At 52.1% G+C, this 15,900-nt stretch overlaps 7 protein-coding genes across 7 annotated transcripts; 4 read left to right on the top strand and 3 right to left on the bottom strand.

The window, feature by feature from the left end:
- Positions 1 to 638: 638 nt before the first annotated feature.
- On the top strand, positions 639 to 3,509 carry N7515_003187 (COPII subunit SEC24; the record flags this gene model as incomplete). The annotated part of the gene is made up of 3 exons (XM_056663931.1): positions 639 to 1,169; positions 1,224 to 2,870; positions 2,934 to 3,509. 3 exons carry the CDS (start codon positions 639 to 641, stop codon positions 3,507 to 3,509), a joined length of 2,754 nt encoding a protein of 917 aa, XP_056522988.1.
- A 1,657-nt stretch (positions 3,510 to 5,166) lies between these two features.
- N7515_003186 (mitogen-activated protein kinase) lies at positions 5,167 to 6,463 on the top strand (the record flags this gene model as incomplete). Its single annotated transcript, XM_056663930.1, has 5 exons — positions 5,167 to 5,285; positions 5,333 to 5,528; positions 5,597 to 5,978; positions 6,035 to 6,382; positions 6,435 to 6,463. The coding sequence occupies 5 exons, from the start codon at positions 5,167 to 5,169 to the stop codon at positions 6,461 to 6,463; spliced, it is 1,074 nt and encodes a 357-aa protein (XP_056522987.1).
- A 211-nt stretch (positions 6,464 to 6,674) lies between these two features.
- Positions 6,675 to 7,645, bottom strand: N7515_003185 (uroporphyrinogen-III synthase HEM4; the record flags this gene model as incomplete). Its single annotated transcript, XM_056663929.1, has 2 exons — positions 6,675 to 7,312; positions 7,375 to 7,645. 2 exons carry the CDS (start codon positions 7,643 to 7,645, stop codon positions 6,675 to 6,677), a joined length of 909 nt encoding a protein of 302 aa, XP_056522986.1.
- A 268-nt stretch (positions 7,646 to 7,913) lies between these two features.
- N7515_003184 (complex I NDUFA9 subunit family protein) lies at positions 7,914 to 9,458 on the bottom strand (the record flags this gene model as incomplete). Its single annotated transcript, XM_056663928.1, has 8 exons — positions 7,914 to 8,351; positions 8,401 to 8,559; positions 8,612 to 8,753; positions 8,804 to 8,895; positions 8,952 to 9,046; positions 9,100 to 9,162; positions 9,224 to 9,237; positions 9,310 to 9,458. 8 exons carry the CDS (start codon positions 9,456 to 9,458, stop codon positions 7,914 to 7,916), a joined length of 1,152 nt encoding a protein of 383 aa, XP_056522985.1.
- Positions 9,459 to 11,008: 1,550 nt separating this feature from the next.
- On the top strand, positions 11,009 to 11,965 carry N7515_003183 (HIT family protein; the record flags this gene model as incomplete). Its single annotated transcript, XM_056663927.1, has 6 exons — positions 11,009 to 11,051; positions 11,153 to 11,235; positions 11,386 to 11,454; positions 11,609 to 11,701; positions 11,768 to 11,782; positions 11,858 to 11,965. 6 exons carry the CDS (start codon positions 11,009 to 11,011, stop codon positions 11,963 to 11,965), a joined length of 411 nt encoding a protein of 136 aa, XP_056522984.1.
- Positions 11,966 to 12,406: 441 nt separating this feature from the next.
- On the bottom strand, positions 12,407 to 13,948 carry N7515_003182 (CRAL-TRIO domain-containing protein; the record flags this gene model as incomplete). Its single annotated transcript, XM_056663926.1, has 4 exons — positions 12,407 to 12,876; positions 12,932 to 13,031; positions 13,082 to 13,123; positions 13,172 to 13,948. 4 exons carry the CDS (start codon positions 13,946 to 13,948, stop codon positions 12,407 to 12,409), a joined length of 1,389 nt encoding a protein of 462 aa, XP_056522983.1.
- Positions 13,949 to 14,662: 714 nt separating this feature from the next.
- Positions 14,663 to 15,490, top strand: N7515_003181 (DASH complex subunit DAM1; the record flags this gene model as incomplete). Its single annotated transcript, XM_056663925.1, has 4 exons — positions 14,663 to 14,974; positions 15,038 to 15,089; positions 15,157 to 15,214; positions 15,283 to 15,490. 4 exons carry the CDS (start codon positions 14,663 to 14,665, stop codon positions 15,488 to 15,490), a joined length of 630 nt encoding a protein of 209 aa, XP_056522982.1.
- Positions 15,491 to 15,900: the final 410 nt, after the last annotated feature.

Raw genomic sequence — 15,900 nt, 5'->3', positions numbered from 1 at the left:
GAGCTACACAGTATGGGCGCTTTAACGAATGCATATAGTCAGGAAGAGTCTATATCCTGGGACAGTAGCTGGCTTATTATACTGGATCGTTAACATAATAGCGATCTATAGACATTTGATGAACCGAGGAGGGGATGATCATGCTCGATCAGCCCAAATACCTCGATAGAATATATACACCAGCTCAAAAGCACCGAGATGTTTGTATATATCACCTTAATCAGTATTCAATTATGCAAATATCTGAATAGCCTCATGTCAATATCAAAGCTCGTACTGCGGACATAAAAACACGCCCCTCGTCACATGGTCCCTAACCGCTGATTGGCTGGACCACCCCAACCTAAAGGCCACCTTAGACCATCATCACCGCCTCTCCCACACTCCCTTGGTTGCTTCTGGTGAGCTTGTCTTTTGCTTCGCTATTGTCTTCTGTGATTATCTTGGGTATTTTGCCGGTACAGCCTTCTCCTGTATGCAAGCTGCCCTCCTATTGTTCCGACGAGAAAACTGATTGTGGGGTCTAGGAGCTGTTACCACCCGCCTCCTCATCTCAGCTGCACCCGAACTCGTGCCGAGCGCAATCTCCCTTTCCTCTAAGCCCTCCACCCCGACTACACACACCCGACTCGATTGCAATGGCAGCACCACAAGGAGGTTTCCCTCCCCAGGAGGGGTATGGCCAGCCTGCCTACGGCTCCCCAGAACCCACACAGTCCCCGATCCCTGGACAAGGTGCGCCCGCACCAGCCGCAGCTGGCGGGAAAAAGAAGAGAGCGTACGCTGGTGAAGCCTTTGACTTTGGATCTGGTGCCAATGCCGCGCTCGGTGGACAACCCACCGCTGGAGGTGCCTACGGGGCTTTCCCGCCACAGCCCCAAGCTGCCGGATATCAACAACCCACCTACGGTGCGGACCCCAGCCAGATGCAGCCCGCAGCACCCTCATACGGCGCCCCTGCTGCCGCCGATGTCACGCAGATGACCCAGCAATTCGGCGGAATGGGCATGAGTGAGCCGCACCACATGCCCGCCCCGCAGCCTGTGGCCCAAGCCCCTATGCGACCCCAAGTTCAACTCAACCAGCTTTACCCCACCGACCTTCGATCTCAACCTTTCAACGTCGCTGAGCTGGACTACCCTCCTCCTCCAGTTATCTTGCCTCCGGGAGTATGTATATATGCTGCATTGCGCGCATTTGGGCAATATGCTGACGAGTGACAGACTAGTGTGTACCCTTCGCCCGAAGCCAATTGCCCTACCAAATATATGCGGTCGACGCTTAACGCCGTTCCCACAACCAACGCACTCCTCAAGAAGTCAAAGTTGCCCTTCGCCCTTGTCATCCAACCGTATGCTGCTCTCCACGACGCCGAGGACCCGATCCCTGTGATTCCCGACCAAGTCATCTCCCGATGCCGACGGTGCCGCTCCTACATCAACCCCTTCGTTACCTTCCTCGATCATGGCCACCGCTGGCGTTGTAACATGTGTAACCTGACAAACGATGTGCCCCAGGCGTTCGATTGGGATTCTACGCTGCAGAAGCCGACCGATCGTTCGTTGCGTGCCGATTTGAACCACAGCATGGTAGAGTTCGTTGCGCCGCAGGAATACATGGTTCGACCACCTCAGCCTTTGGTCTACCTTTTCTTGATCGACGTGAGCTACTCATCAGTGACCAACGGCCTGTTGGCCACCACCGCTCGCACAATCAAGGAGAGCCTCGATCGTATCCCGAACGCAGACCGACGCACTCGCCTCGGCTTTATTGCAGTGGACTCGAGCTTACACTACTTCAGCATTCCAAGGGATCAGTCAGGGTCTTCAGACCCCCGAATGTTGGTTGTCAGTGATCTGGATGAGCCTTTCCTCCCCATCCCTGGCGATCTCCTGGTGACAATGAGTGAATGTCGGGAGAACGTTGAGGTCTTCCTTGACAAGCTGCAGGAGATGTTCCAGAACACCCAGAACAACAGCTGTGCCATGGGCTCGGCATTGCGCGCTGGTTACAAGTTGATCTCCCCCGTCGGTGGAAAGATGACCGTCCTCAGCTCCTCGCTACCTAACATTGGTCACGGAGCGCTTACTATGAGAGAAGACAAGAAGGTGCTGGGCACGAGTAAGGAATCGAGTCTCCTGCAAACTGCAAACTCCTTCTATAAGAGCTTTGCAGTCGAGTGCTCAAAATCACAAGTTTCTGTGGATATGTTCCTCTTCTCATCGCAGTACCAGGATGTGGCATCTCTGAGCTGCCTGCCTCGCTACACTGGTGGCCAGACCTACTTCTACCCTGGCTGGAATGCTGCACGCAGCGAGGATGCTATCAAGTTCGCTCGTGAGTTCTCCGACTATCTATCTTCGGAGATTGGCCTGGAGGCCGTTCTCCGTGTACGCGCAACCACTGGTCTGCGCATGAGCACCTTCTACGGCAACTTTTTCAACCGTAGCTCCGATCTTTGCGCCTTCCCCGCCTTCCCTCGTGACCAGGCCTACGTGGTTGAGGTGGCCATTGATGAGACTGTCACCAAGCCGGTCGTCTGCATGCAAGCGGCCGTCCTTCACACTACATGCAACGGCGAGCGTCGTATCCGTGTCTTAACCCTGGCTTTGCCCACGACCCAGAACCTGGCAGATATCTATGCCTCGGCCGATCAGCAGGCCATTGCCACATTCTTCAGCCACAAGGCTGTCGAGCGCACATTGAGCAGCGGTCTTGAGCCCGCTCGTGAAGCTCTCCAAGCTAAGATTGTCGAACTGCTCCAGACCTACCGCAAGGAGCTTGCTGGTGGCAGCGTCAGCGGTGGTGGCCTTCAGTTCCCTGCCAACCTGCGGGCCTTGCCTGTACTTTTCCTCGCGATGATGAAGAACGTGAGTTTGAGCGCCCTGTCTGATACTGCCCCCCTTAAACTTTTGATGCTAACCTTTTGATAGCTTGGTCTTCGCAAGTCTGCCCAGATTCCCACGGATATGCGGTCCGCGGCGCTCTGCCTCCTGTCGACACTGCCCCTGCCGCTCCTCATCCAATACATTTACCCGAAGATGTACTCACTCCATGATATGCCCGACAATGCAGGTGTGCCTGACGGACAGACCGGCGAGATCCTCTTGCCCCCTCCCGTCAACTTGTCTTCTAGCCGCCTCGTGCCCTACGGCCTGTACCTCATCGATGACGGTCAGACTCAGTTCCTCTGGGTTGGCCGGGACGCTGTTCCCCAGCTTATCGAGGATGTATTCGGCGTCCCTGACAAGACGCAATTGCGCGTGGGCAAGCAGACTCTTCCCGAAGTCGATAATGAGTTCAGTCAGCGTGTGCGCGCGGTGATCGAGAAGAGCCGGGATCACCGGGCCAAGGGTGTGGGCAGCATGATTGTGCCTCACCTATACGTAGTTCGCGAGGATGGCGAGCCTGGCCTGCGCCTCTGGGCTCAGACGATGCTAGTTGAGGACCGTGCCGATCAAAGCGTCAGCTTGGATCAATGGATGGGTACCTTGCAGGAGAAGGTTTGAGCCCTTTGTTCTGGCCATGCTGTCGGTCAGCACTGACGATTTGCTCCCAGGTCGTGCAGTAATGAGGATCTGCCCGGCGGGGTTGGTCTCCGAGCGGACATCTCTCTCTCGGTTCGACGAATTTCATGTTTTGTTCTGCGAGTCCTCCCGCCTGTACCATTACGTTGGGGAAGATCGCGTTTGGTTTCTTGTCACGGCGGGCATGTTTGGATTATCTAGTACTAGTAGATTGCGGGTTCATAGTCCACAAGCGATAGACGCTGAGCGCATCTATGAAGAATTAACGATATGGTTTTTTGTCTCTGAGAAGCTGAAGATTAGACACCTGACTTATATCTGTTTTACCCAGGGAGGTAATAGCCGTCTTTCCATGGATGAGACTGGTGAAACCAAAGGTGCCCCAATAGTGATGGGATCTCCAAATTCTCCAATCAAGATGAAACTGGCCCCTCCTTGTGATTGTGATCAGTTTCATCGCCTGCAGTAGCGCCGTCCATCGAGCACAATCCGCGAGACTTTGGCGCTGTGGCGGAGAGTTTCCAATGTTATTCAGTTGTGTACTTCCTAGCTACTTTTGACAATAGGGGGTGACCGCAGTCTAGGCCAGGTACCTTCCGTGTAGTTGTGGAGATAATTTCCAGTGATCCAAGGTTCCGCGTCCATCAAACCAGAGAAACGGGGAAACACAGTAGACAACTCAACTTCCTCTACTTCTCTCTCTTCAGCTCTAGTCCATTACCTCCAGGTCTCTCTTCTCATTGATCCCAGTCTCGACTCTCCCGTAAGTTTCAAATGCTCTGAACCAATTCTGTTTCACCCATTAAATCGCTGGAGCCGCCTAGCTCTCTTGCCCCACCAACCACCAATTCCCCTACGGCCCGCTGTTTCTCCATATTCACACCTCCTCTTCCTCTTCTCCTTTCCTCTCACTCACACACTCTCTACTTCATACGAGAAACCCGAGACAAAGTGAGTCCAAGTCTGGCCCGAACCGATGTGTGATCCGCATCAGGGGATGACCCCGCTTCGGAGCGTCTTGGCCGCTCCCCTCCATGCGCCCCAGCACCATCAAATCCCACTGACATACCACGTTCTTAGGCTCCAAACTCAGTTGATACAGTGATCTCGGCCTGACACATTAACTCTTGAGCTTAGCACTCCACTTCAGCCTCTAAAATCTGGAAGCCATACCTGTCATATCTTCCCCAACCCGGGGCTTCGTACGACCAACTCCCTCAACCTTTCTACATCTCTCATCCGTTCGTTCCTTGCGATCCGCCGGTCCTCGAAACCCAAATTCCCAGGCTCATCGAAAGTTTAAACGATTTCCCCGGGGAAATACCAATTTGCTTGCTGCGCAAACGAAAGTAAGCTTTCTTTCCGTTTCCTGCATGGTTACTGCGTTTGCTCGCGCTGGTGTTTGAGGTCGAGTTGCTTGAGACTTTCGAGTAACTGACCTCATTTGCTATTGCCTTGCGCTTGTTTGTTTCCTGGACTTTGCGTCGCCATATTGCGCACTGTTCTGCGTTCCGGTTGTGCTTTTCAATTCCCCGGTCCCGTTTCATTTGCCATGGATTTCTTTCGACCTTTTCTTCACTGGACCCGACGAATTTTGAATGCTGACTATTGTCAAGCTAAGTTTACCAGAGCAATCAGAATGGGACAGCAAAACCCTCCCGCGGGGGCGTCCTCGGGCTCCCGCAAGATCTCTTTCAATGTATCCGACCAATATGAGATTCAAGACGTCATTGGTGAAGGCGCCTACGGTGTCGTCTGGTAAGTAATGCATGTCGCCTGTTCGAGGCTTCGCTGACAACAGGTAGCTCTGCCATTCACAAGCCCTCCGGCCAGAAGGTTGCCATCAAGAAGATCACGCCATTCGACCACTCCATGTTCTGTCTGCGCACCCTGCGCGAGATGAAGTTGCTGCGATACTTTAATCATGAGAACATTATTTCCATCTTGGATATCCAACGGCCCCGAAACTACGAGGGGTTCAATGAAGTTTACCTGATTCAAGTAAGCAGCTTCCATGTGACAAAGGATGTGTGTCATTGGGATGTCTATGGTTTACTAACCGTCTATAGGAGCTAATGGAAACCGACATGCATCGGGTTATCCGCACACAAGACCTTTCAGACGACCACTGCCAATACTTTATCTATCAGACCCTGCGTGCACTAAAGGCAATGCACTCGGCCAACGTGCTCCACCGCGACTTGAAGCCTTCTAATCTTCTCCTCAACGCCAACTGCGACCTGAAAGTCTGCGACTTTGGTCTTGCCCGTTCGGCGGCCTCTACTGACGACAATTCCGGATTCATGACAGAATATGTGGCCACGCGTTGGTACCGCGCACCGGAGATCATGTTGACATTCAAGGAATACACCAAGGCCATTGATGTGTGGAGTGTTGGTTGCATATTGGCTGAAATGCTGAGCGGGAAGCCTTTGTTCCCGGGCAAGGATTGTACGATCTCTCTTTCCCCGTCTCAAGCGATTACAACAACTAACAAATGAATCCAGATCACCACCAGCTGACCCTTATCCTGGATGTCCTCGGTACCCCCACTATGGAAGATTACTACGGGATCAAATCCCGCCGTGCCCGTGAATACATCCGCTCCCTCCCATTCAAGAAGAAGATTCCCTTCGCCTCGCTCTTTCCCAAGAGCAACGCCTCGGCTCTGGATCTGCTTGAGAAGCTACTTGCTTTCAACCCGGCCAAGCGTATCACCGTCGAGGACGCCCTGCGCCACCCTTACCTCGAGCCGTACCACGATCCCGATGATGAGCCTACTGCACCACCTATTCCGGATCAATTCTTCGATTTCGACAAGAACAAGGATGCTCTGAGTAAGGAGCAGTTGAAGCGTGAGTGATCTTTTTACTTTTGCTTCCGTGTCATTATGCTAATATCTCTTAGTGTTGATCTACGAGGAGATCATGCGTTAGATCTTGGACTATTTCAACGGAATTTGACCTGCCAAGGGCGATGGATTCTATTAGTGCGCTCGTTGAATTCGACAGCGTGATTCATACATGTTAGAGATAGCAAGGCAACTCGAAATGTGATTACGATTCAAGATACGTCCGACTTTCGCCCAGTTTCCTGTATCGTAGTTCTAGTCTTATATACATCATATAGTCGTACACCACTATACCCTCAGCATCCAGCCCTAAACCTCTCAATCCCCTCCAACACCCCCTCAGGACTCGGCACCGGCGCACAAACATGCGCCTCAAACCCAAACGTCTCCTTCAAATAATCCCTCGTCGTAGGTCCAATAGTAGCCACAAACACCTTCTCTTTCCCCTCCTTCTCCCCATCTCCCGCAAACGGCCCCAACCCGAGAACCCGCAACATAGCCTCACACCCCGTCGGCGAAAAAACAACCACCCAAACCTCCCCATCTTCCTTCTCGGTCTGTGTCTGCGTCTGGCGTATAACGTCTCCAAAATCCCCCTCAAAAGACCCCATAACACCAGTCTCGTACACGACAACCTCCTCAACGTTTATCCGTCTGGTCCCCAGAGACGGATCCATCAGTGTGCGCGGAATGATATCCCTGCGGGTTTCGCCGACGAGGAAAAGAAGAGATGGTTTCTCCTTCTGATTCCATTCGGCCTTGGAATAGAGAGTATTGTAATGCTCTAGCATGAAATGGGCTAGATTCTCCCCGGTTCCTGTGTCTGCGCCGTGGATTGTTGCTGATGGGAGGTGTTTGTCGCGGAGGGTTGTTAGGGTTCTTGCTGTTGCTGGGCCGACGGTGTAGAGGACGAGATTTGGGGTGTTGAAGGTGGCTATTTTTGTTATTATCAATGGATATATGGTAAGGGTAGTGTGGTGATGGTGGTGGACATACTATCTTGGTTATCCTCTATCATCTGTGCGAAACCTTCTACGGCGCGCTGGCTGGTGAAGATCAGACCGCCGTATTTCTTGGATTGGTCATTTTCGGTTGTGTCGAAGGCACCGCTGGTGAAGAGGTTGCGGACGTGGGTTAGGTTTGTGGTTTGGAAGCGGTGTTCGAGGACGGGGACGAAGGTTGGGGTGTAGTTATTTGCTGTGAAGAAGTCTTCGTAGCCGTCATTGGGAGAGGATTTTGTTTTGAGGAGGAGGATTGGTGTTGGCATTGTGGTATTTTTTTGGTGGTCGGTTGGTGAAGGTGAGGTAAGGTGGGATTGATATGGATGTTATCGGAGTGCGGGGAGGTTCCGGGGAATGAAGACATGAGCTTTGCTTCGATATTGAGCAATTGGCTTCATATCAATCATTCAATTGGTTCAGATGTGTCTTGATCTAACAGCTTCTTTCTACTGTCTACCTTGTTCGACTGCTTACTGCCAACACAAGGAAATCGATTGGGTCTAGTCAGGCTTATTTACACATTAAAATCACAAACTACTGATCGTCCAGCACATGCAGGTACCGCTTGTCTTCCTGGCGCTCGCGCTCCGTAGCGGGAGGCAGATCGTAGTAAGAAGCACTACGGTAGCCCTGCAGGTAGTGGAAAGTCAGGTTGGCCAGATCGGCGGTCTCCTCCATGCCGAGGTCCTTGAAGGTCTTGGCCGTCGGGTCAATCTCCTGGTCGAGGAACTCGCGCTCCACCTCGTCGGCCGACAGGGTGTGCCACCACAGGGCCTTGTTGACGTAGTAGGCCATGGGCTTGAGGAGGCGCTTGGGGACGTTGATGTGACGGCGCTTCTTGATGATTTCACGGTCGACCAACTCGGCGATCTCGGCGGTGGAGTAGTTCTTGGGACCGTACAACTCGAACGTCTGACCGGCGGTGCTGTCATCGTGCAGCATGCGCTCCAGAGCGGTTCCGACATCAATGGCCTGGAAATGGTTAGTTCTGCGGCGCTCCGATTCCCGGGGAAGAACTTACGTGAACAGGCCAGTAGCGCTCCTGCATGTGGTTGGCGGTGAAAACGTTGCCCACCTTGGCCAGCTTGTGGAGGAGGTTGTCCTCGAAACCGAACATAGGCGCAGGTCGCACAATGGTGGTCTCGGGGTAGATTTTGCGCACCACCTCCTCACCCCATGCCTATGAATAATCAGCACCCTCATTCTTGTGTGCTTCCTGTACATGCACTGACCTTGGTGGCGAAGTACTCGGAAGGCGAGTCACGACGGGCGTTGTAGGATGAAACGTGGATGAAGCGGTCGACATCGTACTTGGCGACAGCATCGGCAATGCGCTCGGCACCGTCGACGTGAACGTCCTCGTAAGAGAAGTTCCTGGAGTTGTCAGCACCACGTAGCTGTGCATATCACACAGTGTAACTCACTTGGTGGGATATTGACGACCGACAAGGTTGTAGACAACATCGGAGTGACGGACGCTCTCCTCAATGGACTGGGTGTTGCGCAGATCGTATTCCTGTAGCGATGTCAGACACTCGAGTCTTCGGAGTATGCGTTAATTGAAGGCCATACCATAAACACAACCCGTCCAAGATCACCAGTGACCTTCAAGTGTCTCTTAGCCATCTCCTCACGGTAGGGGACGACAACAGTGCATCCCTGGCGAGCTGCGGGCCATTAGTCCATGGTCCAATTGCGGTGCAGCAAACTTTCAACCTACCGAGCTTATTGACAATGTAGCGACCGAGGAAACCAGTGGCACCGAAGACCGTTGCGGTGTGACCTAGAATCGTGTGAGCACATCAGGACCGAGGCGTAGGGTGGGAATGGAAAGGCTTAGCTACCTCCGATCGAGGAACTATACAGACAGGGTGTCAGTAAGCAAGAACCATCATTCTAACCACAGCACAATGAGCGATTGATCACTTACCGGCCACCCTGGACCTTCAAGAGGGGCTTGCCAGTTCGGGTGATGCGGACATCCTGGTGGACGTTGCGCTGGAACTGAAGCTGCACGCGGGGGAGGGGCGCAAAGGGGCGCGACCCCAGGGCAGCATTGAGAGTGCGTGTCTTCTGCATGGTCTCTGGCTGAGTATATCTCTCGAGACCAGCGAATTGGAGCGGAGTGTTGCCAAGAAGGGCGTGGTGATGGTGCGATGGTCTTTCGAAGCAAGTCGGAAGAACCGCACGGGACTAGTGCGCTAGACCGGATTTGGACTACTTTTACCACTTTACCCACCACTTCAGTCTTTCTTCCTTTCGCTTCAACTTGGGAGAAATATGGTTTTCGATTCTTCAATTGAGTTGGATCTTGTGATATCTACAGAATTAGTTGGATGTTAATCAGCCACGGTCAGCTATATGGTAAAACCACTGTCTGACAACACACGCACTGTGATTGGATGTTCCCGGCTTCTCTACTAACCACACAGTAACTATGGCAGCATATTGCGAAGAGCTTGTTGAGCTATGCATCCTACCCTTCTTTGCCCTAGGAGTTTATGTGCGCCCTCTCGAAAGGCATCACGTGCCATCTATGATGTATTTCCGCCCAGTTCTGAGTTGTATCGGAATCGATGTTGTCGCTTTGCGTGGGAAGCCCGACCAGTATTCGAGTGTCTTCTTCGTCGGTATCTCAATTAGGCGTCTCGTCGGTCGACTGGTCATCTCCTTCGCCCGCGACACCCCAGCAGGACGTTTGCAATCGTTTGATTGCCAAGGTCGTATCAAACCGGTGCGAAACAGCGCGGTGTGATTGCGATCTTGGCAATCAAACGATAGCAAACGTCCTGCTGGAGTCTGCCCCGGGACGAGCGAGACCGGATGAGACGCAATCACTCCGACAAAGGAATCGCTCTCCAATGAGACAAGCTCCTGACACGGCCGGAGGCTCGCACGATTGTGGCCGAATTCATTTTCTTTTGTTCAAGTTTACATGTTCCCATTCGAGGGCGATTGATCGGAAATGCGCAAAGCCAGTTTCCAACAGTCGCCCAGTGGGCTGACAACCACTCTTTCCAGCTGTCAGCAGGCTTAACAGCACACCTGCATAGCAGGATATACTGTGCTTAGAACGAGCTACATCGAGCAAATGAATACATCATCATCATCATACCCTTGGCCTTGACCCTATGCATACGCACCTGTATACTCAGCTAGTTGCCTTCCAACGGCCATAACTAGTGCGGAGTAGATAAGCATAAAAACAATAAAAACCATTCACAGTATCGAGTATTTAAGTTTTAAAAAATAAAAAAAGAAACGACGGCTGTGTCGCAGTGTAGTTCCAAAGATTTGATAAGAGGAGTTTTGTGGGCAAATCACGGCCATCTCTGGTAAAAGGCAAGAAATGGGTTCTGCACTAATTTGTCCCACTCCTCAGGTAGAACATCATTTTAATTCTTTATAACCCTACTCTTTACCCTTTCGGGTAACCCCGCACTTAGAGGGTCCGGGTTCGAGTTGAGCCGACACCATTTCTTTTTTTATTTTATTTCGACCCCGCATACTTCGATTATTTATCTGACTCGATGACCACACCTGCAACATCGGCTTAGAGGCTTCACTTCCCAGACTATAATCAAATCATTCAATTCAATCCCCCTTACCCCCCATTAATTCACTCCAAAATGTCGTCTGCCGCCGCCTGCATCTTCTGCAAGATCATCAAGGGTATGTACGCCCGCGATTGATAGCTCTGAGCTATCGCCATCTTCCGAGGGTGCCCGTGGCCCACGTCATAGCCATATGTGTTATCTAACATCCGCATTCAGGAGAAATCCCTTCCTTCAAGCTGTTCGAGAGCGACAAGGTCTTCGCTTTCCTCGATATCGGGCCTCTCAGCCGTGGCCATGCGGTGCGTATTCCCTTCCCTGCCTTACCTCTTCCCCGCATCCGGCCCGTTCCTCCGCGATAGCTAATCACCGGGACCTCGGTGATAGCTTCGACAAGCAATTCAGTGGCAATGGCAAACAGGTCAGAATCTATGAACTGACATTATGCATAGCTCGTCATTCCCAAGTTCCACGGCGAGAAGCTGACTGATATCCCCGACGACCACCTGCTCGAGATCCTGGTAAGTCGACTATGAACAATCTGCGACGAAGAGATGGGAGGAGGAATGACCATATATCTCTGATCTCCGTTCACATACGACATATATTGCCTCGGGGCAAACCCGCAAGGTCCTTGATTGCTTGGCGAGGAATCGCTAACCGGTCTATACACAGCCCGTCGCGAAGAACATCGCCAAAGCCAGCGGAGCCGTGGATTTCAATATCCTGCAGAACAACGGCACCATTGCGCACCAGGTTGTTAACCATGTAAGTTTCAACCAGGTATTTTTATAAATATGTTTGCCAGTGCTAATCGGGTTGTCTTCTTGATAGGTCCACTTCCACATGGTATGTCTCGCCGTTTATACGGACACTTAACGCCTTCTAGGAAATCCCCCGATATGTATACTAACTACTCGTTAGATCCCCAAGCCCAACGAGCAGGAAGGTTTGATTATTGGATGGCCTCAGCAGTCCGCGGACATGGACAAGCTTAAGGCTCTCCACGAGGAGATCAAGGCGAAGATGTAAACAGATTGGATCACTTTTGGAAGGAAAAGCACACCGTATAACAATGATGATTGCGTTGCTTTTATGATTTGGGCCATCATTGTAGTCATCACGATGCTGTCAAGACTCAAGCGCTGGTGCGCCGGTGCGCTGCATAGGTAACCTCGCTCACCATCATATTGCCATACATCCCCGGCAGCCTAAGAGTCGAGATCTATAATCATGGCGAAGTCCATTGGTTTCGTGTAGGAAACCCTGAGTAGCCAGTCCATGAATCTGCTTCTATCAAAAGCCTGCTTTCTTCAATGTGCACTCAAATAATGAAAGGTTCATAGGTATATGTTCTAGTCAGCAACCCTAGTCTGTGTATACTGCAACAATGCAAAATCAAGACTCTAAACAAGCAAGACATAAGTCCGAGATTCGACGAATCAAACACCACATTCAAACGCCCTGTATAGTCTATGCAGACGTACTCTCCTTCTCCGAATCAGGGTAGAAGTTGATCTTACCACCACCCTGAACAATATTGGTTCGATCATAGAGCGAGCGAGCACGGACATACGGGTCAAGAACCCAGTACTGCTCACGCAGCTTCTGAACTAACCCCTTTCGCTTCTCCTCGGCAGCAGAAGCAGCATCAGTCTCCTTCCTGAAGCTGGCACGAATCCACTCAATGGTGACCGTCTGGATCTCCTTGGCGAGTTCCTGACGCTCGGCCATCAACTTGTCCCGCGTTTCCTTGTCCGCCAGCTTCGGGTTCTCGTTCTCCGGCACCTCGACGTACTTATATTCCCAGTCTTCGTCGCCCTCGAGCTCCTTCAGGATTTGGCTGGGGTGGATGAACTTTTCGAGATCCTGGCGGTTCTTCGTGAAGTGGATCTTTGCTGCGACAACCGGGTCGAGCCAGCCCTTGATCACGCTCCAGATGCCTGTGTATGGGTGGTTAGAAACGGACGTTGCTTATAGAGGGGCGAGGACGCGAACTTGAGAATAGCCAGGGGGCCTTGTGGATGAGAACTGTCCCGAGGGACTCGGGGTAGTTGGCCTCGAAGCACTTGATCATGAATTTCACGGGGGCGTAGTCCTGACAGATATCAGTATTCTGTATGAACGATCTATAAACGGAACGCTTACCATGTTGGCTAGACCGAAATCCGTCATATCGAAGACAATAGTCTGCACAAGTCAGCCACTGACACACAATGGTCGCACCGGGATACTTACGGCAGTCTCAACCGGTGGCGCAAGCAACAAACGCGCAGTCTCGATAGTATACACAGTAAACCGCTCCAGTCCTTCATTATCCTGATCACCAGCTTTATGCAGGCGCACACGCACCACACAAATCGGCCGACCAGCCCGGTCAACACCATGCAGGAAGCTCTTCCCCAGGCGAATCTGCGTCAAGAAATCATCACCCTTCTTCTTCTCCTTGGCATCAGAGCCCAGTGACTGTTTCAAAGCTAGCTCCTCGCCATGGAACATGACATCGTCGTCGACATGCATTTCCAGCAATCGCCAGCGCATCGTGGAAACCAGCATCACAAGCGCTTTCTTGGCATCCCACTTGCGCGCGCGCAGGAACCGCAGTAGCAGTGCGTCCGGGTTATCGCCCTTCACCATGCTCCAGAATGCCTTCCGGATCTCCTCGGGCTTCATGTCCTCCAGCGCCTGTTTGTACTCCTTCGTCTGGCCGTACTTGTCGTCGCCGTCCGCAACGTGGATAGCCGCTACATTGGTTGCAGCGGCGCTCGAGGAGGACTCGCTTTTGCTGTCTTCTTCCGCGCGGCCCCAGAGGTTCCATCCCTTCTTCGCCTTTTTCTTGTCTTGGGCTGCGGCGGGCGTCGAGGCTCCGCTGGCGTTGCTGGACCGAGGTGGTGCCTCGAGTTCTTCGAGGGTCAGACCGAAGACCTTGAGAGCCAGGACCCAGAATTCTTGCAGCTTGATCTGCTGCTCTGGGGTCAGGTTTCCGACTGTTCCGGGGGCGGGTTCGGCGGGCATTGTCGCGAGGGTGTCGATTACTCCGAGGGAAAGTTGTGCCTTTTCTTGCGATATGAGCTGGGGTTGTGAGGTGATTGGTGTGTCTTTAGGACTATAATATTTGTTCTGAAGCCAAGCGCCTCCTCCAACAACTGCGATAACGAATGTGAGGGGCCAGAAAGACGAAGCCTGTCTTGGTTGTATTGGATGCGTGGAGAATGGTCGCGCAAATGAATAACGAGCGACAGGAAATTTGGCTGAAGGATATAGACGACGTAGGATTGTACCACGCATAAAGCAGCGTAATTGAATTGATATTAGGGGAGAAAGTAGGGAGAAGATTGAGGATGAGGAACGGAGAAACGCCAGACAAGGCGGAATCAAGGACTATGACGACTATGCGGGGACTGAGATCGTCCCCCAATAGGCTTTAGAGTCTGGATTGATTCTAGGTCGTGTTTGAACATATATTACATGTATTTGAAACCATTTAACATTTAAAAAATACTCCATCCTTGACTCAAATTAAGTTGCGAAACTTAACACTGTCGCGTGCGACTTGTCTGGCGGGGGGATCAACAACGTTAAACGTTGAAAAACATCCAAACCCACTCGACTGTCACCTCGATTATCCACAATCACCCACCTCGAGCAACCGCAATCGAGTCTCTCTCGTTAGGGTCCCTTTCTCCCAAGGCCGGGGCAATCTGGTATCCTCCTCACAACACCACGAACATGGACGCCGCACCTCGATCGACCTCGCGCCCGAGGCCCTCCAGGCCCACAACACCTCTACGCCCAAGCTCGCGCTCTTCATTACGGGAAGCACATGGATTTGGAACCAGCATTGGGAACGCAGGATATACACAGCCCGCCTTCAATGCCCTGGAGCCACAGTTCGCCGAGCTGGCGGATTCGATGGCGGACCTCGAGGCCAACTTCATGCACTTGCAGTTGATGCATGAGAGCCTCACGCGCTTCAGCGAGAGCTTTGCCAGTTTCTTATACGGACTGAATATGAACGCGTTCTGTGTGGATTTCCCAGAGGTAAGTTCGCAGACGCGTCGGGGGACAGTGGGGACAGCGCAGGGTTGCTGACTTGTGGAACAGGCTCCGATTGCAGACTCATTCAGAAAAGCTAAGCGAGATGAGGAGGAGAAAGGTATGAAGCAGGTCCTCTGTGGGGAATTAGCTACGTACGGTGAACGGGGTTGCTAACAGCTATTCAGAGGCAGAGGCAGAGGCAGAACCAACCCGACCGACAGATGATGGCGAGATGACTTTTATGTAAGTCGGTGAAGTGATGCAACAATTCTCATACAGGATAATTGAGCTAATGGGTTCTCACGCCCTAGGACAACGGACACGACGTTTGTCGATAATCCTCCAAGTACCACCACCGCCTCCTCCTCTAGACCGACATCCAAGTACACTGCAGGCTCACGAGGTTTATCAAGAGGCACTGCCCGTGGTGCAGCAAGCAGTCGGTATACTACTAGAGGCACTGCTCGTGGTGCTCGTCCCAGCGCACTGCCTCGGGGTAGAGGCATTGGGCCTCGGTAGACGGTCCAAGAGTGGGTTGCTTGAGAATGGCCAGACTGGGAACTTCCCTTCCATGCCACATGCTTGCATATTGGTATCCAAGAGCTGGATCTTTACCAGGAGCTTGCAGTGGACTGGCGCATCTACTTGTTACACTATGCCAATAAGCATACTCCGTAGAAATGACCATTGAATGAATTTTTTCCATACTCCTAGATATTGTAAGATAATGGGATTAGAGTAATTGGTCTAATTATTTCCATACTCCATATCAACATGCTGTACCCTACTAACCCTACATAAACGCAGACAAAGCGCCTTCTGCCGTGTGATTTCTTATCCGGCGGTAACTCGGGTTCAGGCGAAAAACTACCGCCCGGGCACACCACTTCATCTACCATTTACTATCCTCGGGGAAGGAGACTCCGTTC

The sequence above is a fragment of the Penicillium bovifimosum genome (assembly GCF_028826915.1).
Source record: "Penicillium bovifimosum strain IBT 22155 chromosome Unknown utg000003l_segment0_segment0, whole genome shotgun sequence".
NCBI classification, from domain to species: domain Eukaryota; kingdom Fungi; phylum Ascomycota; class Eurotiomycetes; order Eurotiales; family Aspergillaceae; genus Penicillium; species Penicillium bovifimosum.
This window is presented reverse-complemented; position numbering and strand designations above follow the sequence as displayed.